General features: G+C 53.1%; 1 protein-coding gene across 2 annotated transcripts in view; it reads right to left on the bottom strand.

The window, feature by feature from the left end:
• Positions 1-1,130: 1,130 nt before the first annotated feature.
• Positions 1,131-23,987, bottom strand: part of GALNT9 (polypeptide N-acetylgalactosaminyltransferase 9) — an 89,222-nt gene continuing 66,365 nt past the window's right edge. The window contains exons 6-11 of one of the 2 annotated variants that reach the window (XM_053588214.1): positions 23,053-23,170; positions 8,792-8,977; positions 7,337-7,474; positions 6,955-7,050; positions 4,095-4,262; positions 1,131-2,037 (exon numbers count right to left, since the gene is read on the bottom strand). In XM_053588214.1, the coding sequence (XP_053444189.1) occupies positions 1,891-2,037; positions 4,095-4,262; positions 6,955-7,050; positions 7,337-7,474; positions 8,792-8,977; positions 23,053-23,170 (853 nt within the window). In that variant the 3' untranslated portion in view covers positions 1,131-1,890. Of the gene's footprint in view, positions 2,038-4,094; positions 4,263-6,072; positions 6,353-6,954; positions 7,051-7,336; positions 7,475-8,791; positions 8,978-23,052; positions 23,171-23,987 lie in introns of those variants that run through there. The other variant, XM_053588215.1, reaches the window with a different exon arrangement.

The raw sequence follows: 23,987 nt of genomic DNA, 5'->3' as shown, positions 1-23,987 counted from the left end.
TAGGACCCAGGATCCCTGAAATACTAGGTAATGATGTTTCCTCTCCTAGAAAGAGGGCCTGATGGGCTGAGGACTGTGACTATCAGCTGATAGCCACAGCAAGGGAACTCAGGAAAGGTCCACAAGCCCCTGATGGTTGACTTTTGTCTGAAAATCCTGCCAAATTTCTTTCCTTCCAGGTCACTCCATGAGAACCGGGAGAAACTTGGGAGTCACCTTGGGCCCATGATCTCTGCCCCGCACACCAGGAAGGAGGGCTGGTGGACCTCCTCACATGGAAAGAGCTGGGTGGGTTAGCTTTTGGAAGCTTGTGCTACAGCAGCTTGGGTCCCATACCATCTGGACAGCTGAAGCTGCCCACCTCAGACAGAAGGCAGGAAGTAGGGCTGACCACAGCAGCTGGTGCCTGGCCCACTGCATGCTGACCTACAGGGTGCAAAGGGACAGGAAGAGACCCCTGTCAGCCACTCTCCCTGTGCTGCTCTCCCTGGACCATGCAGCCATCACAAAGTATGGTCATACCTGGACCTTGGTTTTTGGCAAGGTCTCCACAGGGGGCCAAGGCCAGCAGCCTCCCCAACCCAGGCTGAGTTAGGATGCCCAGGGTCTCTCAGGAAACTCAGGTTGGGGCCATGGCGGGTGGTTAGTAGCCGTAAGTATCAGTGACCAAGAACAGAACCTCTAAAGAACAATGTCCTGCAGAGGCACAGAGGGTCAGTTTTGACCAATGCCTTCTACTCTCCTTCCTTTTAACAGAAACTCTGGATTTTAGTTGGACACACAGCTGCCCAGTGAAAAACCATGATTCTCAGCCTCCTTTGCAACTCAGTGGCCATGACATTATATTCTGACCCAGCAGGCAAAAGCAGGAGTGATGTGGACAGCACCTGGGCCACTGCCCCCAACCTGGTGGCCAGGACATGGTAAGGTCACCCTCCTGGACCAGGGGAACAGGACACCTCCCAGGCAGGGGTTGGCACACAATTTCTTAAAATGCCAGAGAGTAAATATCTGCAGTTCTGGAAGCCACACAGCACATTCGAGCCCTGCACCTGCAGCCCCAGAACAGCAGCTTTACACAATACAGGCAAGTGGGCTTGGCTGTGTGCCAATAAAACTTTATTTATAGAAATAGGTGAGGGGCCAGGGTCACGGGTTGCTGACTCCTGCCATGGAGGACAGCAGAGCAATAATAGAGAAAGTGCCTGGAACCCTGGGCCAGACAGCAGATCAGGGCCTGGCCCCACATCTGCTGGCTTAGCACCTCGGAAGACAAACACGAGTGTCTCTGTTGTTGGATCTGCTCTTTATTTGGTGTCTATTGATGTGGCCGGAGTCTGTCTTACCAACATGCCTATGGTGTGTCCTCATCCCCCACACCAGCCCACGAAGGCTGCCTTTGTACGTCTGACTTAGGTTATGATCAGAGAGGCTGAGTGGCCAGCAGGGAGGCCAGGTTAGGGGAGGCCAAGGCTCTGCTGGGAGGATGGGGGCTCTGCTGACAGGAGGTACTGGGCTTGGCCTCATGGACAGGGTGGGCCCCACGTGGGGGTGTGTACGGGGGCTGTAGCACATGCAGAAGACGTGGCCATCCAGAAGCCTGGACAGGACATACTGGAGAAAAGGCACGTATTTCAGAGTCGGTGTCTGTTGTCCTCAGACATCCTCCTTCTGGCAGAGCCACCTGTGCAGGAAGGTGGCTGGTGCCCTGACCACCGGGCCTCTGCTGTCCTGGGCCACAGAGCCCCATCTCGAGACACACAGGGCACCGCCCAGGTGCTCTGGGTTCTGGGGTGGGGGAATAAAGGGTGCCAGCCCGGCCCCCAGCCCAGTGGGCTCGGTCCACAAGGATCTGCTTTGAGTGAGGGCCAAGGATGGGGATGGGAGCAGTCAGTGCCGCCCGTGTTTGATCCAGTTTCTGATCATCCACTTCTGTCCCGAGCATCTCTGCACCACCAGCCGCAGCCCGAAGTTGGCGTCTTTGGACATTTCCACCTCGAGGCACCGGCCCGTGTCTCGGCTCACAATGGGGCCACTCTGAGGAGCATGGGAAACTGAGTCATGTTGAGAGCCCAGGCAACCCCTTCCCGTAGAGGTAACCCCCAGATGTGGGGCAATCCCAGGCCCCAAGTTGGTTGTGGTGTGTCCCTGCCCCCTGAAAGGCTTGGGACCCACCCAAGTCTCCCATCCTCCCCTGGTCTCCACCCTGCCGGGTCTCTCACTGGCTCTGCCCCAGCCAGACCTGGAGGTCCTTTGATCCCCACTGTCTCCAAGCAGCTGCTCCTGCAACTGAAGCCCTGGAACCCACTTCTGAGGGCAGGCACAGCCCTGACTATCCTACATTGATTTGTCACGGGCTCTGTCCACAGTGGACAATGATCCAGATCTGTGCGGGTCCCCAGGTCTGAGAGAGGCATGAGCTTGGGCGGGGGTGGAGAGGGCAGGAGCTGACTCCTGGAAGACACCCCAGGTGGGTGAGTTGGTGAAACTGGTCAGTGGTGGGATTTGGTTCTTCATGTGGGGCAGACCATCAAAGAGCTTTACATAGCGGGGTCCCCTTAGCAGAAAGGTTTCCCAAAAATCCATCAAGCCTCAAGACCATAGCCCCAGAACTGGTCACCATGGTCTTATTTGGAAATAGGATCTTTCCAAATGTGATCAGTGAAGATGAAGCCAGGCTGGCATCAGCTGGCCCTGGCCCAACACTCGCATCTTTATAAGATGATGGAGATTTGGAGATGGACTCAAGGATGATGGGTGGGAGATGTGGCCAGAGGCCAGGGGACTTCAGAGGCCAGAAGAGGCAGGAGGCACCTCCCAGAGCATCAGAGGGGCCTGGCCCTGCTGACTCCAGGCCTTGAGAGGGCAAGTCCCTGTTGTCGTAAGGACCCTGCCTGTGCGGTCACTTGCAGGGCTTTAGGAGCACCCCACCCCTGTCCAGTGTGAAGGACTCAGGCAGGGGCTGGATGAGGCAGGTAAGCTCAGGAGACACACGTGAAGGTAGACGCCCAGCTGAAGGGATGAGAGGCACTGTGGCCTCAACTGGATGGGGGCCAGACCCACTGACTCCAGAGGGCATGTGGGGATTTTTTTTTTTTTTTGAGACAGAGTCTCAAGCTGTTGTCCTGGGTAGAGTGTTATGGCATCATAGCTCACAGTAACCTCCAAACTCTTGGACTTAAGCAATTCTCTTCCCTCAGCCTCCCAAGTAGCTGGAACTACAGGTGCCTGCCACAATGCCCAACTATTTTTTTTGGTGGTGTTGTTGCAGTTGTCATTGTTGTTTTAGCCGACTTAGGCTGGGGTTCGAACCCATCGGCCCGGGTGTATATGGCCGGCACCCTACCCACTGAGTATGGGCGCTGCCCCGCATGTGGGGATGGAGGGCTCAAAGCCCAGAAGCTCAGCCAAGGTGGACACGGGTCAGGTGGGGCTGTCCACTCTGGGAGCTTCAGCTTGGGGCGGAGGCCCTCAGGGAGTCAGGTGGCCTGGGTCTATGAGTCCTCAGGGAGTCAGGGGTCTGGGTCCAGAGGGGCACAGAGAGTCAGAGAGGTGGGTCTGGGGGGCACAGGGAGTCGGGGGCTATGATTGGGAGCACAAGGAGTTGGGGGACTGGGTCTGGGGGGGACACAGGGAGTTGGGACTGGGTCTGGGAGGCATAGGGAGTTGGGAGACTGGGTCTGGGGGCACGGGGAGTTGTGGGACTGGGTCTGGGGTCACAGAGATTTGGTGGCTGGGTCTGGGCGCCACAGGGAGTTGGGGGCTCTTTTCAGCAGGGCTCTGAGGGTTTCCAGCTCTCTCACTTGGCTGGAAGTAAGTTTCAAGGCGTGTCCCACCAACAGCTTCCATCTTCCTCCCTCTCACCTGGGGTCTGGGAGCCTTGGTGGTCAAGGCTGGCGGAGGGGTCTGCAGGGCTGTGACCAACTGACTAGGTTGGCCTATCTTTAGCTGTGTGACCCCAGGACAGTCACCTAATCTCTCTGAGCATCGGGGTTCATGAAGGGGCAACTAACCCAGGGCTCTGCCCCCTGCCCTAAGTCCCCTCCCCCCCCATGTTGTCAGGCTGGCCCTGGGGCCCTCAGTATCCTGCTGACCTGGGTGAAGTTCCACAGCCGCTGTGTTGGTCGGGCCACATCCTCACACTTCTTCAGGGTGGGTGTACGGCCCCTGCCATCGTCCACCAGACACTTGGAGTCAGGCAGGAAGGCTGTGGAGCCCAGGGGGCCCAGCTGCAGAAGGCCATCAGCACTGTACCGCACCAGCTGAGGACAGGACAGCAAGAGCCATGAGAGGCCTCGGCCCATGCACCTGCCAGGTCTCCCCAGTGGCTCTGGTGAGCACTAAGGGGCACAGACAGGCCATGCAGCTGCCTCAGACCCACTGTAAACAGCGGCCTCTTGAGTGGCTGTATTGGAGTCTTCCACCTTGAGGGACATCTCTCAAATGTCTCTGCCTTGGACTCTTATTTCCTGGGACCTTACTCAGAGCCTGCCCTGTGCAGGTGGAGGACACGGCAGCCTCAGGTGTGAACCCAGAAGAAGAATGTTACATGGGCCCCAGGTCAGCCTCAGTTGGCCTCAAACCACAAGAAAACATCTATTTCCAGATGAAGGCAGCCCCAGGGTCCTGGCTCGTGTTGGTTTTCATAGCAAGACACCATATCACATTGGTATCCATGTGTCCCAGCACAGTGGTGACTGTACTTTCAACATGGAAAGCAAAACTGACCTTCCTGCTACTTCCTAGCTGGCAGACCGTGGTCAAGTCACTTCACCCCACTGAGCCTCGCTCCCCTCATCTCTAAGTGGGAGCTTATGACAGTAACACACATTGTCTTCTTGGGCATAAAAGGCCTTGCTCTCAGCCTCTCTTTCCCCATGTGTACACACAAAGCCTGAATACATCATGGAAGACTGTTTTCCCCACACAGTCCTCCTGGAAAGGAACCTACAAGGTTCTCCCACTCTATGAGTCCCTGCATCAATGCAACTCCGGATACCCCCCATCAAGGGGTGACCCTAGCTTCTCCATCCTCAAATGTTTCAGGGAGTGCATGAACATGGAGGCAAAGGACCTCTGAGGCTGGGCCATAAATGGCCACAGTGCTCCTGTGCTCTGGGAATGCAGCCACCATGCTGGGAGGTGACAGCACACAGCTTGCCTGCCCCAAGCTCCAGTTGACAACACACATCTTGACAGACGCTGAGAAATGGACCCTCAAGCCCCAGTCAGGTGGCCCAGCTGTTGCTGAGAGGAGCAGAGACAGTTGGTCCTGCTGGGCCAGCCCTACCCAAATTGCAAATTGGTGAGAAAAATAAGGCTGCTGTAGGTTGGGGCTGTTCAGCCTGGGGGCAGGTGGTCGTGCTATTTGTAGGACTTGGCGCTTGGTACCAAGGCTTGAGCTCTTACCTGGAGAGCCAGACCAACTCAGACTCAACCTTCAGAACTGCGAGACAGTAAGCTCCTACTGTTTAAGACAGGACCCAGGGAGTGGCCCTCTGTCCTATATTGGGACATATCTTCTCTAGCCTCTGGTGTTTTGAAAACCCCAGAGGGAACCTTGGAGTTGTCAATGACCAGGAAGACTCAAGTCAGTGTGCAAAGAGGAAGCCACTGATGGGCTATGTCCTGCTCAGATGAGGACATTGGTGTATCTGACCTCTCTGGGGTGGCTCAGTCACACCAGCTGTCCCCTGTCCTCCTTCCCCCAGCTGCCACCCATCTATCACCCTGTTTCCAGCAGCAGGAAAGGCCTCTTCCTGCTGGCTACCCAGTATCCTCTTGAGGCAGAGGGCTCACCATGGGCATGGATGCAGGGTCATTGGAAAACCCTCACCCCACTCAGCTGCTCAGATCCCCCAGGCCAGCCCAGCTCTGCTGTGGGCCAGCTGACATGCAGAAAGACTGGGCTTTTCTCCCATGTGGTGTACCCTGGCCATCTTGTCTTGCACAGGGCCCCTTGCCCTGGGTCTATAAGAAAATGGTGGCACACAGAGAGGCATCCTCATGCATGTTGACAGGTCCAGCAAATGAGATTTTTTCAAGGAAGCCATTTGCATCTTGACAGGTGATTCCATTTTGCTCTTTTAATCAGAGGCCATTATGATGAAAAACTGACAGGTGATTCCATTTTGCTCTCTTAATCAGAGGCCGTTATGATGAAAAACTGAAAAACTATCTGAGCATCAGTCCAGGGTCTGCTAACAAGACTGCAAATGCAGGCAGCAGGGGAGGGCAGCTGCATCCTCAGCTTTGCTGTTACAAGGCCACAAGGCCGGCCCCTGCAGTCTACAATTAGCCGTGTGGACACCTTTTCCACCCAGATGCTGGAGGCGGCACCCTCGAGGTTCAACTGCAGAGAGGGGAAGGCAGAGGTCTGGGCTTAATTTAAATGACGTCTGATACATTGAAGAGAAGCACGGTCGGTACCAGTGGATGAGAATTCAGACCAGCAGACTGTGGTTAAAGCCATCAGTCTCTTTATGGGGTCAGTGCCTCAGAACCACCTCAGCCACCAGGGGCCAAGGGTCTGAGCTCAGCTTGCCAGGAGGTTCTGAGGTAGAGCCAGGCCTGAAAACCACTTGGTGGGTTCCCAGTTAATGGGACACTATTGTAACAGCAACAATAGAATACTTCCTACATTATGTCTAGACGGTGGCAGTGCTTTACCCACATTTTCCACTTGAATCCACATAACAGCCTTGAGAACCATCATCATCCCAGTGGATTATGGGTAATGAGGTGCAGGATACTAAGTGGTTTTCCCGTGGCCCTTCTGACCCCCAAGGCCTTGCTCTTAGTTCACCCTGTTATGCTGCTGTGGGGGTGCAGGGAAGGCCTCCAGCTGCTCTAAACCCCTGAGCTCAGCTGCAGTATCATTAGACCTCACAGGCCTACCACATGCCCTGCCTCTGTGTCACTTCCTGCCTGCTATGTGGCAGCCATCACTCCTACCTGTGAGGACATCCCATGGCAGGGGTAGAGGATGGCTCGGTCATCGTCTTCTGCTCCCTGGTCCAAGCAGTAGCCACTGGCTTTGCTGTTTCTCACCTGCAACCCCAAGTGACAGGAGAAACCCCGATCATCTAAGGGTGGTCCTGTGGCCTAAGGGGAGGCCACGGGCAGCTGTATGTACAGGGCATAGGCACGTCTGTGTGAACATGTTGGCGTGTGTACACATCTATCTCTGTATCTACTTGTATGCAAGTATGTGTGTTCACATGGGCTCATTCACTGGGAACATGGGGGTCTGGGGGTCTGTGAACCTGCATGTGTGCACAGGTGAGGAGTGGGGCATCGGGTGCAGGGTGAAAGCCCGGGTGGGCAGAGGCAGTACCTCTCCGTACGTGAGGGTGTTGTTGTAGATCCTCATCTCGGGGTACACGTTCTCCAGGTACCACCTGAAGCTGCGGCACTTCAGCCTCTGGCGCAGGGCCAGCCTCTCAGACACATCCCCAAAGTCCACTCCTGGGTTCTGCAGGGCCAGAGCAGGCAGGAGGGCATGTAAGTGCCCCCTGCCCCATGACTTAGGTCCCTGCCGTGAGGAATGTACTCCCCTCCCTCCACCCAAGACATCCCCCCTGCAGGGGCTTGAGGTGCTACTGGGGCCTCATCTCCATGTGGCCTGCTGTCTGCTCAGAACTCATAGGAGGCCCAAGGCAGCTGGGGATCAGCCCCAGCCTGCATAGAAGGTCCTGGTGGTGCATGCAGACCTGGCCCATCCACTCCCTGCACATAAAGATCTGGCTCCCTCCAGCCCCTGGAACCTCCTGTTTGCCTGGCCCTGGCCATAGCCAGAGTTATGCTGTAGTGAGATTTATGGGGGGCTTGGCCTCTACAGGATTGGAGCCTGAGGTCAGCCATGTCCACAAGACCATGTCCAACACAAACCCTACACAGCAAAGCCCAGTGTGTTGTCCCTGGTTGGCAATACCTGGCCTGTGTCATCACACCCCATGACCCCTGGGAGGGAGCAGCCGGGAGCTCACACCTGGTCTCTCTGGTCCTGCCCATCTGCCCTGGCTCCCTCTGCTGGTCTCCATCTGTGACCTTTCACTGAAGTAAACTGTGACCATGAGTGTGATAACACTGCTGAGTCCTGTGACCCCTTCTGCTTGGTCATAAGACCGGAGGCTTCCTCCCTCCAGAAGACCAGGGTGGGCCCTGGCTGCGGACAATATGGACACTGCAGGTATGTGAGCCTCCCGTGGCCCTGCTGCAGCTGGATCCCTGGACGTCCCAAGTCCAATTGGCAGATTCTTTCCCCAGATACTGACTAAAGTTAACAGAATCTGTGCAGGATGGTGGTTCTCAAATGCTAGTGAGTCCGGAGGTCAAGGACCACACAGGTGGCCGGACCTACCTGGAGTTCCCAACTCCCAGCTGGGCTGGGCCTGGGATCTACATTCCCACCAGCTCTTGGGTGATGCTGACTGTCTCCGATGTTGTTGGCCAGGGTTCCCACTTTGAGAATCAGTCCTCTGGACTGTGGCAGCTACCCAGGCCTTATTCGGGGAGAGCAGAGCTGAGGCCTGGCAGAGGGCCATGTGCTGCCGGCTAGATATCTGATGACAGTTTATGAGCCAGCCCGTGCCTGAGGTGGCTACATGCATGATGGTGTCCCAAGGTGGGGGCCAGGGCTCACCCTCCCTGCCTTCTAATCATGGGACACCACTCTAGGCTCAGAAGAAATATCCACGCAGAAGGGCTGGGTGTGAGTACAGCCCTTTCCCAAATGGGCCCCTGTGCTGCCCATCCACTCCTCACCTCCCTCCCCCAGCACCTGGCTTACGGTCATAGGAATGTTCCAGGCCATGTACACGTGGGACTTGAAGTCATCCATCCACACCTCAGCCGCCCGCAGTGCATTGCGCTTCGCATAGTAGTCAATGTCATTGTTATAGGGCTTCTTGGTGCGCTCGATGTGTGCCACACGAGAGCAGGGCAGCACCTCCATGCTGCCTCCACACTGCCACACCTGCAGGAGAGAGTGCAGGGCTGTGGCCAGGCACCAGGGGCCCAGTCAGTGGCCCCACTCCCCAGATCTTCCCGACAGAGGGGCCCTGAGTGATACCCCAGTGAAGGCCCCATCTGAGTCCCCAGGCACCTGCCCTGCCAGTGGCCAGGAGGGCCCTGGGGCTTGGCCACCTCCCTTGGCTTGTTTTCAGGGAAGGTGGGTGTGTCAAAAAAAGCCTGGACACATGCTGCTTCCTCTTTGGGATTTTCTAAACCAAATTTGATTTCTTTTGCATGTTACATGATTGTGGGATTTTTTTATTACACTCATCCATCACTTAATTATTTCTCCTGTCTGTGGTCCCCACCTTGCCAGAGCTTGTTCTGAGCAGAAGAGTCCCCTCGGGCCACTTCCCCAGCCCCCAGCCAGCAGCTTGCAAAGCCAGCTTCCAGCACCCCAAATAGACCCATGCTCCCGTGCTAAACAGAAAACCTAGCTCCAGGCTTCGGCCCTGCAGAGGCCAAACCCCCAAGGTCCCTAACTGTTTAAACCTCCACTCATAGTGAATATGTTTTACACTGTGATCCCTTTAATAATGCTTATTTCTGTGGCATCACCAGACAATACTCCGCCTCTAGGCCTGAAGTTTAAGATTATCCCATTCCATTCCCTCCTGTCTCACCCTATGCTGCCCTCACTGTCATGGCTTATCTTATGTGCCAGCTGGCCTGGGCTCGGGCTGCGGACTGTTTGATCACTGTCCCGGGTGTGTCTATGAGGTAAGGCTGACGTTGGACTCGACTCTGTGGGCTGAGCAAAGGCTCCCCTGCAGTGTGGGTGGGCCTCGCTTGACTAGGACAGAAAGGCTGAGTAAGGAGTGTCTGTGTCTCTGCCCTGTGGCCTCTGAGCCGGGTCATGGATCCTCTCCTGCCAGGAACCCACAGCTCTGTGGATCTGGGGGTCCTCAGCCTACATGAGCCGAGTCCTGTCATCCACAGCTATCTGCAGTCTGTTGGGCTTTTTCTGCAGAGCGCCAACTAACACTCTGTTGCACCCTCATGTCCCATTGGGAAAAGGCTTCACTTGACCACCAGGTTGGTTTCACTGTGAAGGAAGTGTCCAGGCAGCTTGGCTCAAGCTCTGCCTTTGATAGACTGTCACCCCTAAGCCACCAATTTAAACATCGTGGGGAGCCATGAGTGTGCAAGGCACAGGGCAGGCCCCGTACCAACCTCATCTCATGCATCCCCCACCACAACTCAGGAAAGAACAGGAACTGCCAGCACTGTTCCCTCTGCTTTACGGAAAAGGGTACCGAGGGTCTGAGAGGCTACACCCACTGCACAGGGCAGAGCAGGGACCAGAACCCCAGTGTCTGCCTCTGCCAATCTTTCATAAGGACACTCATCATTGGATTTTGAGCACCCTAATCCAGGGGGCTGTCATCTCAGGATCCAGCCTCAGTTATACTTGCCAAAACCCTTTTTCCCAGAGAAGGTCACGCTCACAAGTTCTGGGTGGACCCACTGCAGAGGCCAAGTCCCTTGTTTTGGAAAGAATGGGGCTTCCTCCCTGTACCCAGTCTCTGCTTTCAGAGAGCCAGGTCACAGCTAAGGAGGACTGCTGTGGGGGGTCTCCTCCTGACACCATCACCAGAGAACACAAACCATGTGTTTAGCAGGTCATGCCCTAGTGTAGGGAGTTGCTCCTTCCTTGTGGTCCTGGTCCACCAAGGCCCTCCCCCATGCAGCCCTGCAGCCAACAGAGCTGGACCAGGAGGGTGGTGGCTGGATGGGAAGAAGCCCCAACAGTCCTGTCTCAGGGCATGGGATTAACCCCAATACAGATGAAAATATAACTGAGGCACAGAGAGGTCAACTGACTTCCCAAGATCACACAGCTGGTTTGAGTTGGGCAGGGAGCACTAACCAAGCACTGAGTCCCTGAAGCTGCTCCTCACTGGGAGCCGTGGAGGTGTCACTGAGAGGAGTCACACATGTAGTCACACCCACACTGTCTCTTAACTATAATTACCTCAATCGGTTTGGTAAATTGTCACCCAAACAGAAACAGCAAGCTGCAGGCACGGCTCAGGTGTGGGGCTCAGAGGGAAGGAGCTCGGGGAGCAGGGCAGACCCTGCACACCGCTCCCCAACTTCTCTCACATCCTTTCAGACTTCTGAAAGGTGGATTCCACAGTGGCAGTGTCTTCTGTCCTACGAGCAAGATCTGGCCCTCCCCAGATTTCTGAATTAATCACTTGTCAGGACAGTGCCCATGAGTGGCTCTTGCACTGGAAACAGGGTGAGATTTGGAAAGGCTGCTCCTTGCTGCAGCCGCCCCCAGACTGTGAACCGTTACAAGTGCTTGTGAGCACCTGTGTGCTGGGATCAGGCCTTTGCCCTCTTGAGTGCAGGGAGGGCCCTGTGTCTGTGCAGAGCTGGGCTTTTCCTCAGAGGGAAGCTGTCATCTCTCTTTTTCACTTGCCCCATTTTTCCTGCCACCACAGTGATCAAAGTGACATTTTCCTGGCGTGCCCCTGCTATTAAAAAGCCAGCATGTCCCTCGGAATGTGTGGAGAGCGGAAAACAATTACCGGGCACGTGGCTTTGCCTCTCCTCTGCAGGGCGACGATGAACGTGTCTCTCCATCATTTTTATGGGGCAGCTTCCTGGACTCTTGAGTTCATTGCATTTTGCTGCACGACCTCCCTGCCACGAGGCACGTGGGGGCCCCCTCATTGGAGATGCTGTCACCTTCTGTCTGGCAGAGCCAGGGCCTGCCACAGCTGGCTGGGGTGCAGCTCTCAAACTTCCCTGACCCTAGTCACCCAGTAAGGGGTTCTAGTCCTTCCCAGGAACCTAGGCCTAATGTACCTCAGAGCTGCCCTACCAACTCCAAATTACATTTGGGGTGAGAACCAGCTTGTCCCATTGTCCGTGCTGGCCATCCAGGAGGGAGGAAGTTCAGAGCTCTCTGACCCCACATTGGCTGCCCCAGCTCTTCCCAAGGCCCTTCTGGGGGCTAGGCCTCCAGCAGAGCAGCGGCATCAGTGCCTGGAGCTCTTGGCTTCTCAGCATCCCTCACGGGTGACCCCACCACCCTCCTCAACCTTCACCAGGCCAGGCCCTCTGAGTTACCATCCTTCATCCCCTCCCAGCTAGTCAGGATGCACCAAGGAGGGCCCCCTACCATAAGGAGATAGCCCGCTGCCTGCTCATCTCTATCTCCAGCGATTAGGAATACAAATTGGGCATGTCACTTCACAAAAATAGCATGCTTCTATTTTTTTTTTTTTTTTTTAGAGACAGTTTCACTTTGTTGCCCTCGGTAGAGTATCCTGGCGTCACACACAGCTCACAGCAACCTCCAGCTCTTGGGCTTAGGTGCTTCTCTTGCCTCAGCCTCCCGAGTAGCTGGGACCACAGGCCCCTGCCACAACGCCTGGCTGTTTTTTGTTGCAGTTCGGCCGGGGCTGGGTTCGAACTCACCACCCTTGGTTTATAGGGTCGGCGCCCTACTCACTGAGCCACAGGTGCTGCCCATGCTTCTATTTTAGACAAATGTGCTTATTTTTGTAAAAATAAGAATTAAAAAAATCATGCACACAAATCTGCAATACTATACGGAGACTGTTACAAGTGGTCATATGGTCAGCTGATCTTTTATTTCCTTGCTCACATCTGTGATATTTGCATGTTAGTGCTGAGAAGGTATTGCTTTTGTAGCCTGAGAATAAAGCTGAGGCAGCAACAGTCCTCTCAGCTGCCCCACCCTACTCAGCCACATGCAGCCTCCTCTCTATCCTAAAGACCACACCATCATCTACCTCAGCCATTGAGGAAGGTGCTGTGCCCAGGGTCCTGGTGGCAACTATCACCTCATAGCCACAGTCCCCTGCAGCAGGTCTCATTGACACTGTCCATACAGGTGAGGAAAACATTGCTGTTTGTGTCAGTTTGGCTGGGCGATGGTGCCCTGTTATTTCCTCAACACCAAGGTGGCTGGGTGGCATCTGTGAACGTGAACCACACCTGTGGTCAGTGGACTTTCTGCACAGCCAGATGCCCTTTGTGGCACAGGGGCCTCTTCTAACCAGCGGAAGGCCTTGCAAGAGTAGAGATAGTCCTTGCAGAAAAGGGGGAACTCTGCCTCCAGACTGCAGTGCAGAAATCCCACTGGGGTCTCCCCTGCTGGCCACCCAGCCCCACAGTCGTGTGAACCATTTCTCAGAATGAATCAAACTTTACATAAAGGTATGGCTGAATACAGACACACACACCCTCACGCACACACACACAGTAAGTAGTTCTGCTGCTCTAGTAGCTCTGACTGACCAGGTCAGCATGGCAGCAAGGCCATGGATGGGACAGCCACCCCTGTATACAGGGTGGTGAGCATGGGCCATGGCAGCCTCTACAGTGAGGAGGCTTTCTCGGGAGTTGAGGGTGTCTGGCCTCTGCCTACTGGGGTCTCCTGGTCTCACTTCTGTGATGCCCTCACATCCCAGGTCGCTTCAGCTCAGCATCCCGGTGGAAACCTGCAGGGATAGGGAATTCGTTCTCTCCTGAGTGTACCCTGCCAGGCCTCCATCTGCTGTGGTTCTGGAAGCCAGCTTCATGCCTGGTCACCCTGCTCTGCCTCTCCCTTCTTGTAGAAACTCAACAAAAGCCCTGCCCACATGTCCTTTGGGTGCCAAGGCCTCCTGACACACCTGGAGTCTACCTGTGGTCCCCTCTACTGGGAGTCACAAACCATCTTGTTAATGGTGTGACTCCCCCACCGACAAACAAGAGCCACACTTCTGAACAGCTGCCTGGCCCAGCCTGCTCAGCGCCTGACTTGCAGAATAGTGTTACTCTCTTTACTCTTGAGTTGGAAGAAGATTCCAAGTGACCAAGTGATGGGCAAAGTCAGAGTGTGACACTGTCAGCATGCAGAAATCAGCCACCCCAAGAGCCCTTCTGCTGGTGCCGATGGCTTGTCAGTGCCTCTTTGCTTCTGGGTAGTCCAGCCGTGAAAAAGGCATTTGGGAGGAAACAATATGCAAATTCGGATTTCCAGCCACATGTCAGATGCCCCACTGTGTTGGTTGGGTGGCTTCTCAATCGTTTTGCCGAACCCCAGTAATTAGGTTTCATCAGTGACCACCCAGGAGCCCCAGCACTTCCTAGAGGATTTTGTTGGTGACAGAGCAGAGGTGCTCAGCCAGCTTCAAGCTGAGTCTCAATGGCCACCTCCTTGCCACAGGTCCTGTGCATAGAGACCCTTCCCGTTCTAAGCAGATCCAAATGGAGCCCCTTTCGCCTTTGGTGTGAGTTCAGTCAGGGAGGGTTTGGCCATAGCCTTGGGTTCTTCCTATAAGGGGTAGATGTCTGAGGAGCACGGCTCTCACTTGATAACTCCTGACCTCCTTGTTGGTTGGCCCTGAGCCCGGGCCTTAGAATGAGCACAGCACAGCCTCACTGCTGCCGGGTACCAGCTCAGAACGACCAGCCACAGCACAGGACCCACAGGGTGGAGTCCCTCGTGGCCTCTTGGATGTTCTGCCTGCAGTGGAGAGAGCATGAGGGTGTGGATGGTGGGCGCTCACAGCCGAGCCTGGGGGCACATGTGCCCCTCCCTGGCCCCACCGTCCGGGAGGCCAAAAGGCCCCTTCAGCTAACGAGATAGTGGCTGCATGTGTGCAGGGGAAGGAGGGGGCAGAGAGAGATACAGGGAGAGAGAGAGACAGAGAGACAGAGACAGAGGGAGAGAGACAGAGAGAGAGAAAAGAGAGAGGGAGAAGACAAGAAGCCTGCCTGCCTGGAAACAGGGAGGGTGAGACCCGCTGGCTTGGGTCCACCTCTTCCTCCCCAGGAGTGGGGGTGGGATCAGCATTCTGGAGGCTTCCTCAAGAGGAGCTATCCAGCCGGAGGGCCACGTGGAGACTGCACACACCGCAGCTGGTGACTCATCAGCATGGAGGCAGCACACTCTCTGAGGCAGGCTGGTGGTTTGCAGGCCCTCAGTGCCCTTGCTGGCTTCCCTGGTAGATCAGGCGTCTTCCCTCCTGAGGTCCACAAATTGTCACTGCTCCAGGAAGGGCTCCAAAGTCTGGGGGAGGTGCCATTTTCTCTCTGGGCTGTGGACAGGGCGCCCTCGGGCGAGGTCCCTGTGACTAGAGCCCAGCTCTGGACTCTTGAGTGAAGAAAGGCGTGGGCACAGCAGGAGGCGCTTCTGAGGTCCTGGGGCTCTTCATCCTGAGGGTGGCTGCCCCTGCGAATAGGGAGGACTGTGGGGATGATTCAGCTCTTTGGTAGGCTTAGGGGGGTGATGAACCATGAGGTTCTTTTTGGGTGCTGTGATCCACTAAATGGTGATAAAAGCTGGTTTTCACCTTGAAAATAATGAGGATAGGACTTCACCTCTCAAGTTATGGATAACATCTACTCAAACATACACTTTCCCCTTTTGTCTTTGTAGTAACCCATGGACTCAGTAACCATCAAACGATTCACCATTTATTCCACCCAACATCCATGCGTCTACCCACCCACCCACACACTCACACATGCAAGCATCCACCTACCCACCCACACATCCATCCATTCACCCATCTCCCACTCATCCACCCTTCCACCCACATCCAGACATCCACCCAACCATCTGCATTAGTCCATACAACTGGCAGGACTCTCTCTAGAACAGCAGTTCTCAACCCGTGGGTCTCGACCCACAGAAACTGTATTAAAGGGCTGCGGCATTAGGAAGATTGAGAACCACTGCTCTAGAACTATGCAAAGCTATATTGTCAAGATGAGGAAATCAAATTGAGAGGCCAAGCAAGTTGGGCGTTTCTGGCCCAGGCCTCCAAACTAAAGGCTGGCTGTGCCCAAGGCCCATGCTGAGGCTTGGTGGGAGCCCAGGAGTCCTGACCCAAGGTCATCTCACCTGGCACAAATGCAAGAGGGGCCCAATCAGCACTTTCCTTTGGCAGTACAGAATTTCCCCTTGGATGACAACCAGGGCTTCATATTCTCTCCGGAGAAACTGTGTGCATCAATTTTAGAGATTTCACACTGAACTTTATTTTTAAGAAAGATTTACAATGTGCTTGATGTCCCCCGCCCCCACGCCCAGGCCCAGTTTCAGGAAACAATAATTCCTCTGGCACAGCCGCAAGTGATGGCTCCCCAACACAGGCTCAATGCTCCGCAGGAACATCCATCTCTAGGGGCAGAGTTTGACTGGATTTAGTGTTGGAAAGGCAAATCCCATCTCCCAGGGCTCAGCAGGCTCAATCCATCAATTTTCGACAGTAACCATCTCTTCCTGGATGAGCTGAGCCTCCACACGCAGGCTGTGAAAACAGCTGTTTCTGTGTGTCCTTTCTCACGCCGGCCCACAGAAATGTCCCAGCAGGGCCTTCGTTCCAAATCCCTCCCATTTGTTTCAGTTGAACACTTTTGAAATTCTCAAACAAATGAAAAGAGAAAAATCGTCTCTTCCTTCTGGATAAGTGGTTCTCAAAGTGTGGTCCTGGAACCAGCAGCACCAGCGTCACTTGAAGCCCCTGAGAAACACAGATCTTCAGGCCCCATCTCAGACCCACTGAGTGGAGTCTCTGGGGTTGGGTCCTGCAGCCCGTGTCTGACCAGTCCTCCTAGGAACCCTGATGGAGGCAGCTATGTGAGGACAGCAGTGGTCAGAGGCTGCAGCTTTCTACTTTCCCGCCCACTCAGCATAATCTTCTGCTTTGTCCCTTGAACAGCAGAGCAGGATCCAGTTTCACTGATGTGCTTCTGACCCCAGATGGAGACATGGCTACAGTTTAGGTCAGGGTTTCTGTGGATCCAGGCCCACCGCATCCTGTCAACACCGTGGTTATGGAAATCTCCCCTTTTGTTTCAAACATGGAGACATGATGGATGGGTTGTTTTTAGAGTCAAAAGTACATACCAAAAAATCAAATGAAACTCTCCACAGCAAAAAAGTAGAAGATGCTGCTGGCAGTGGGTGGGCTGAAGCTGGGCGGCCCTGGCCTGTGGCTGTCATAGGGGCAGGGCTGAGTCTGCAGCCAGGATCTTGCATGAGTCCCAGGGCTGGGATGAGGCTCCTTGAGTGTGGTGAGGAGCTGAAATCAGCTCTGCTTGATCTCTGAGGATGCATCCAGAAATAGCCCAAGGAGAGAGGCAACAGTACCTGGCATCAGGACAACAAGGGCTTGAAAATTGAGCCAGGATATCTCCTTAGTGTGAAAACTAAGCCACTGAATTCTGAGTCACAGATCCAGAGGTGTTAGGATGAGATAATCTGAAACTTCCTTTCAGGAATGAGCGGTCATGGAGTAAAGACACAACACCCATGAAAGATGAGCTCTTAAAACAATGACAAAGCACCCAAGGAAATCCAACCCCAAGAGAGTCCCAATATAGCCAAAAAAACGGGCAAGTTTAAACCCAAGGAAACAGAAAAAAAGAGCAAATTGAAAAGGACGTAAGACAGGCTCGGCCCCTGTAGCTCAAGCAGCTAAGGCGCCAGCCACATACACCAGAGCTGGCAGGTCGAATCCAGCCCGGACCTGCCAAACAATGCTGACAACTACAACCAAAAAATAGCCAAGCACTGTGGCGGGCACCTGTACTCCCAGCTACTTGGGAGGCTGAGGCAAGATAATCACTTAAGCCCAGGAGTTTGAGGTTGCTGTGAGCTGTGATGCCACAACACTCTACCCAGGGTAACAGCTTGAAATTCTGTCTCAAAAAAAAAGGACTTAAGACAACTGTCAGAATATTAAAGACATAAAGGAATGAGGAAAAGTATTCATTAAAGGGACATTAATTCATGAATCAAAATAGTTATTTAGCCAATCGCAGTGGCTCATGCCTATACTCCTAGCACGCTGGGAGGCAGAGGCGGGTAGATTGTTTCAGCTCATGAGTTTGAGACCAACCTGAGCAAGAATGAGAACCCATCCCTACTAAAAATGAAAAACTCAGGCAAGAGGTTTGCTTGAGCCCAAGAGTTTGAGGTTGCTATGAGCTATGATACCACAGCACTCTACCAAGGGCAAAAAAGTAAGACTCTGTCTCAAAATAACTGTAACAACAACAAAAACAGTTATTTAAAAAAGCAACCAGAGGGTGGCGCCTGTGGCTCACTGAGTAGGGCGCTGGCCCCATATACCAAGGGTAGTGGGTTCAAACCCGGCCTCGGCCAAACTGCAACCAAAAAATAGCTGGGTGTTGTGGCGGGCGCCTGTAGTCCCAGCTGCTTGGGAGGCTGAGGCAAGAGAATCACATAAGCCCAAAAGCTGGAGGTTGCTGTGAGCCGTGTGACGTCATGGCACTCTACCAAGGGCGGCAAAGTGAGACTCTGTCTCTACAAAAAAAAAAAAAGCAACCAGATATAAAAATGCCAAAGGAAGAAGATCTCACAAATATGAAATGTAGTATTAAAATGAAAACCAAAGCTAAGTAAGTCTGGACATGGCTGGAGAGAGCATTTGTTCACTGGAATATAGAACTGGGGAAATTACCCAGAACACACCACAGGGGCGGAGCCTGTGGCTCCATGGGTAAGGTGCCGGCCCCATATACCGAAGGTGGCGGGTTTGAACCTGGCCCCAGCCAAACTGCAACAAAAAAATAGCTGGGTGTTGTGGCGGGCACTTGTAGTCCCAGCTACTCGGGAGGCTGAGGCAAGAGAATCACTTAAGCCCAGGAGTTGGAGGTTGCTGTGAGCTGTGACGTCATGGCACTCTACCGAGGGTGATAAAGTGAGACTCTGTCTAAAAAAAAGAAGAACACACCACAGAATGGTAAAGAGAAGGGAATAGGAAAGAGCTATCAGGAAACCTGGAGGACAGATTGGAAAGCCCCACAGATATCCAGTAGGATTTCTAGTTCAGGGGAGGTGACATACCAAGAAACTGAGGACTTTTCTTGGTTTATAAAAAGACACGAAGCCTAAGCTTAACAACATATACTAGGACCCAAGAAGAATAAAGAGAAGAAAATCCACAAAATTCAAGGTGTAATCAGAGGAATTTGAGGGCACAGAAGCCTCTTTCACAGCCCATTCCTGGAATCACGCTGCCAAGTGACATTGCAACCTATAGAAATGGGAGGGAATTTTTGGTAAAATGTTTCTAAAGTTTGCATGAGAAAGTAAAAGCAAAAGAACAGCCAAGAAAATGCTAAAGTAACAATGGGGATGTACTCAATTGCAAGACATTAAAATATCTGACAAAGCAATGAGGTAGTGGCTAATAGAGAGCTGAAAACAGACACAAGTGAATACAGATAAGCACTCAGCAGGGGATGAAGGGGCTTTTCCCTTCAGTGGTTGAGAATGGAGAGTTAATCGATGGTGTAGGAAGAATTAGTCCACTATTTTAAAACATTATAAAGAAAGATTATAACATTATAACTTACATGAAAATATATGTGCTCCAATAGAATATTAATGTGAAAAAAGAACTACAAAAGCATCAGAAGAAAAGATATTCAAATGGCCAACTAGGCTTTCCAATAGGCCTCTGTAAGAGGGACAGCAAAGGCCCGGCCATTAGAAGATACAGCTCAAGTAGAAGAAAAACTCAGCCTTGTAAAATAGAGCCATGATGATCAGGCAGCACACAGCAAAGAGTTAATACCCCAAGGGAGAAGAGCTCTTAACGTCAACAGAATCAAGGAGCGGAGAGAAAAGACTGGCAAAGATTTGGAAACATATGGTCAACAAACATGTGAAATATGTTCAGGCTCATTAGCAACTGAAGAAATGCAAATTAAGCCCACACAGACATTTCCTTTGTGTCGTCATATTTGCAGAAAGTAACAATTATATTTGATCAGACCCCACGTGCTACAAGGCATGGGAAACAGCCTCCCTTGTGTACCAGTACGGAGGAAAAAAATATACAAACATACGTATACACACATGCACACAATATATACCATACACATATACCACACACCACACAAATATACACACAATACACATACATACCCACACAGCACACACATACCCCCTTCATACACAAACACACACACAACACACACAACACATATAATACATACACAAATACATGACGCATACAGATCACATGAAGTCTTTTGGAGGGTAGGGAGGAGGATTTGGCGAACTTTATCAAATATCATAAAATATGTTTTTTTCATCTGATTATGTCTAGATATCTAAATATCATGTCTAGAAATTATCTTAAAGAAATAACTGAGATGTCATGATAGATTCCGATACAAGAACAATCATTTCAATGTTGCATAAACCAGAGAAATGCAGGAATGCCCCCAAGTGTGTCGTGAGAAAACTGGTACCACTGCACTGCTGAGCTGCACTGTCACTGGATGTGCAAGCAGGAGGATGTGCAGGTATGGATAGATGCCCCTGACGGCCAGCTGCCTCAGCTGGTCAGACAAGGATTCAGAGGGAGCTCCAGAGGAAGCCTGACCACGGCAAAACAATGGTCTGCAGTGCACGCCATGCACACGTGCACAGGTCGGTAGTGCTGGACACACACAAAAAGGAGGCCCTGGCAGGGAGAATTGTGGGTGATTTTTATTTTGTTCCAGCTAGTGTATTTCCAGTGGTTTTACATTAAACATAGTTTTTATAACAGTAAGAAAAGTGGTATTTAGGAATGTCTGCATATACCAATAATTGGCATTTATTGCATCCTTGCTGTATTCTGGGCACAGAGAGATCCCACTGCAGTTAATCCTTAAACAGCCTGGGAGTTCAGTCCTGTTGTCATCCTCAGTGGCAGATGGGGAAACTGAGGCTCGGAGAGAGAAGGTGGTTCAACTGGGTAGGCAGAAGCAGGTCCAAAGTGCAAGTCTTGAGGGGTCTTCTGAAGACCCAGAGTATTCAGTGAGGCCTTGTTGCAAAGCAGAAAGGACACCTCCCTTCCTCCTTTCTGTATCTGCCCCTCCCCCACATGGCCCTGCCCCTTCTCCGTGTGGCACCTGCAGTCCCCACTAATCTGCTGCTGAGCAGAATGGGCTGGCGGGTGAAGAGTTCATCTTTGGCTACAGCCTTGATCCTGGGCTGCTGGGCAGTGGGGACGCCCTATGTTATCAGGCCGCCACATATGGCCTGAGGAGGGGCAGGTGCCATCCCACCTGTGACTAGAGCAAGCTCTTCCTGAAAGCAGCTCCTGAGAACAGTCCAGTCCCTCCAACCCATCCTCTGCCTTCTGCCCACTGCTTATGGAGAAGGAAAACCCTACCATGCCCCTCTGATATTTGATGTCAGGACTCCCTTTGCCCTGAGTATGGGCAGGGGAGGACATGGAAACACCCTCGCTCCTCCCGGACTAAGAGTGACGCTCTTCTGCCTCTGTGAGACATCAGTGTCTCATGCAGTCTGCCCTTGGGACGGAGAACAGGAGAAGCTGCCACCCCAATACACTGATGCTGACACAGCCCTGCGCTGGGGCAGGGCCTTGAGGGTTCAGAACTTGCTTTTGGTGCAGGAGAGAGGCTTTCTCGTGACGTCCTAAGGAGCAGCACGTGCAAAAGCAACAAGACAGACACAAACAGTGCGGGGCTTGTGGTCTGCAGGTGGCTCTCCTGGCCAGACCTCACCACCTGATCTTGTCTTACCCTTTATTAAACCTAATGGACGTGGCAGATTCATTTTCCTCTAATGGGCTCTAGGACTGTCCTCATTAGAGGACGAGTAACTGGCATTTCTGCAATCACAGGCATGTAAATTGGCCTCAAGACCGCAGAATTACTCCTCTAATTGAGCTGAATCAATCCGAAAGGCTACGTGGGCCCCCGTGCTGTGGGTCAGACAGTGGTGTCTGCATGGTGGGGAGGTAGAGCATGTGCACCAGTATGTGGGCAGGGTCACCCCTGGTTTCTGTAAGGTGGCCACCTTCCCACCAGGCACAGTCCCTCCTCAGGCCCTATGAACTCACTGTTCCCCGACCAGCCACACAGCTTGCTTCCTCTGCTCCCTCCCACCCACACAGCACCACCTCGGTGAGCCTGGGGCAGCCAGGGGGACTCACAGGGTTGACTCCATGCCTCTGAGGATCCAGGGCCTCCTCTGAGCTCCCAGGCAGGAACTTGGTGCCTGGTGACCACAGCAGCATGGTCCCCACCTGCCAGGGTCCCTATCTCAGTGGAGGCCCTGCTCTTCCAGCTGCTCTGACCAGTACCGCGGAGCCATCTCTGACCCCTCACACCCTTCTCAGTGTGTAGCAAACTTGCCACGCTGCCTTTGGTACACGTTCCCACTGCCTCTGGCTCCCTGATGATGCTGGAGGGAATCAGCCGCCACAACCACAAAACACAGGGTGATGAAACTGCCTTCCTAGCAGGTTTTAGGGTTATGCTGAGCTTAGGGCACCCAGGAGATCAAGCCCTGATACCAGGATGTCCTGATTAGTAACTAAGATTTTCCCAGAACTTTCCTGTAGTTCTCCAAGAAGCTGCATGGGGAGGTTTGAAGCAGGAGCCATTGAAGTCAGGGGCAAAGGTGGGGAGTTGAAGATTCTCATTCCTTCTGGGGACTAGAGCCTCATCTGGACACTAGAACTGACTCATGCTGTGGAGTGATCAGAGCTGAGGCCTGCCCTTCCTGCCTGTCTGCCAGGGCTTCACGGCATCTGCTGTCTGCCATGCTTTTCATGATGCCTCACAGTGGCCTTTGCATCTGCCTCTCCTGCACCCCACCTCCCCCCCACAGCCAGGACAAACAGCAGGCACCCAAAGCGCTTGAGACAACCAGAGGTCAGGTCTCCTCATACAGCCATGTGGGCTCTGTGCTGAAGGACCACTTTTTCAAAGTTCTAGGCCTGTCATTGCAAGTGACACTTTGTAACATGCATAATGTTGAAGTGCTTGAAAATTAAAGTCAATATCCCAGATGTCCTTTTGTTATTATCTAGAACTTCTTGGTCACGTTAAGGTATACGTTCTAGCCCTGACTGTCAGTATGTGGCCCCATCACTGAGCGCCGACCTCCCATGCACAGCCCATGGGCCTGTGTGGGGTCCTTGCACTGCATAGGCCAAACCCCTAACCTGCTGCTTTTCCACCCAGACCAAGAGCATTTCCCCTCCCTCCCATGACCACACTCACCCTCATGCCCAGCTCGATGTTCTCACCGCCGTACACCTCCATGCCCGGGTCCAGCAGGCCGATGTCCCCAAAGTACTCCCGGTCCACCACGAATGAGCAGCCAATCATGGCCGGAGTCCTGGGGCAGAGACAGCGGCATGAGGACACCGCTGGTGCAAGCAAGGGCCAGGAAGAGTGGGGTGCCCACAGGAGGCCCCACCTCATACTCTGCCCATCTTGTCACCACCTGAGTCCCTGAGCCCAGAGTTCGGGACAGCATTTCTCCAGCCACAGGCCCTTGTCCCTCAGAGCCTGACCAACATCCAGTCTACTCACTGACTGCACAACAGCAACTGATCACAATAACCAGAATTCAATTCACGCACTTCATATAGGGAACTTAAAAGAAAACCAAGTTATACAACGACCCGTGTGGTTCATTGCAGTTTTTTGTTGTTGTTGTTGCTGTCGTTTTTGGCCGGGGCCAGGTTTGAACCCGCCACCTCCAGTATATGGGGCCGGCTCCCCACTCTTTTGAACCACAGGTGCCGCCCCATGTGGTTCCCTGAATGTCACTTTCCATACTGGAGTGCCTTGCCTATCTCCAGCATTGTTTTGTCCTATCTGAATATCAGTAGTCAGGGCTGCTATGGGCAGTGGTATAGGTGGTACACTGCTTATCTCTATAGAACCTCATCGAGCAGGATCAGTCTCTCTGGAGCTGCAGAGAGCACAACCTGTGTGGTTATGTGCCACAGACTGCCAGCTGTGCTATTATTTCTGTAAAAATTCCAAAATGTCAGCAGATCGAGCCCTGCTCCATATCTGTGAAATCATGAGTTGATGTGATTGTTGTATTTTTCCTGATATGCATTAAAAATTCAGCAATGGCGAAAGCAGAACACGAGACAGCAAGAGAGACTATGTGGGTGGTGGCACCATGAACAGCACTGCGC

The sequence above is a fragment of the Nycticebus coucang genome, chromosome 4 (genome assembly GCF_027406575.1).
Source record: "Nycticebus coucang isolate mNycCou1 chromosome 4, mNycCou1.pri, whole genome shotgun sequence".
Lineage (NCBI taxonomy): Eukaryota > Metazoa > Chordata > Mammalia > Primates > Lorisidae > Nycticebus > Nycticebus coucang.
Note: the sequence above shows the minus strand (reverse complement) of the source record. Positions and strands in the feature narration are given on the sequence as shown.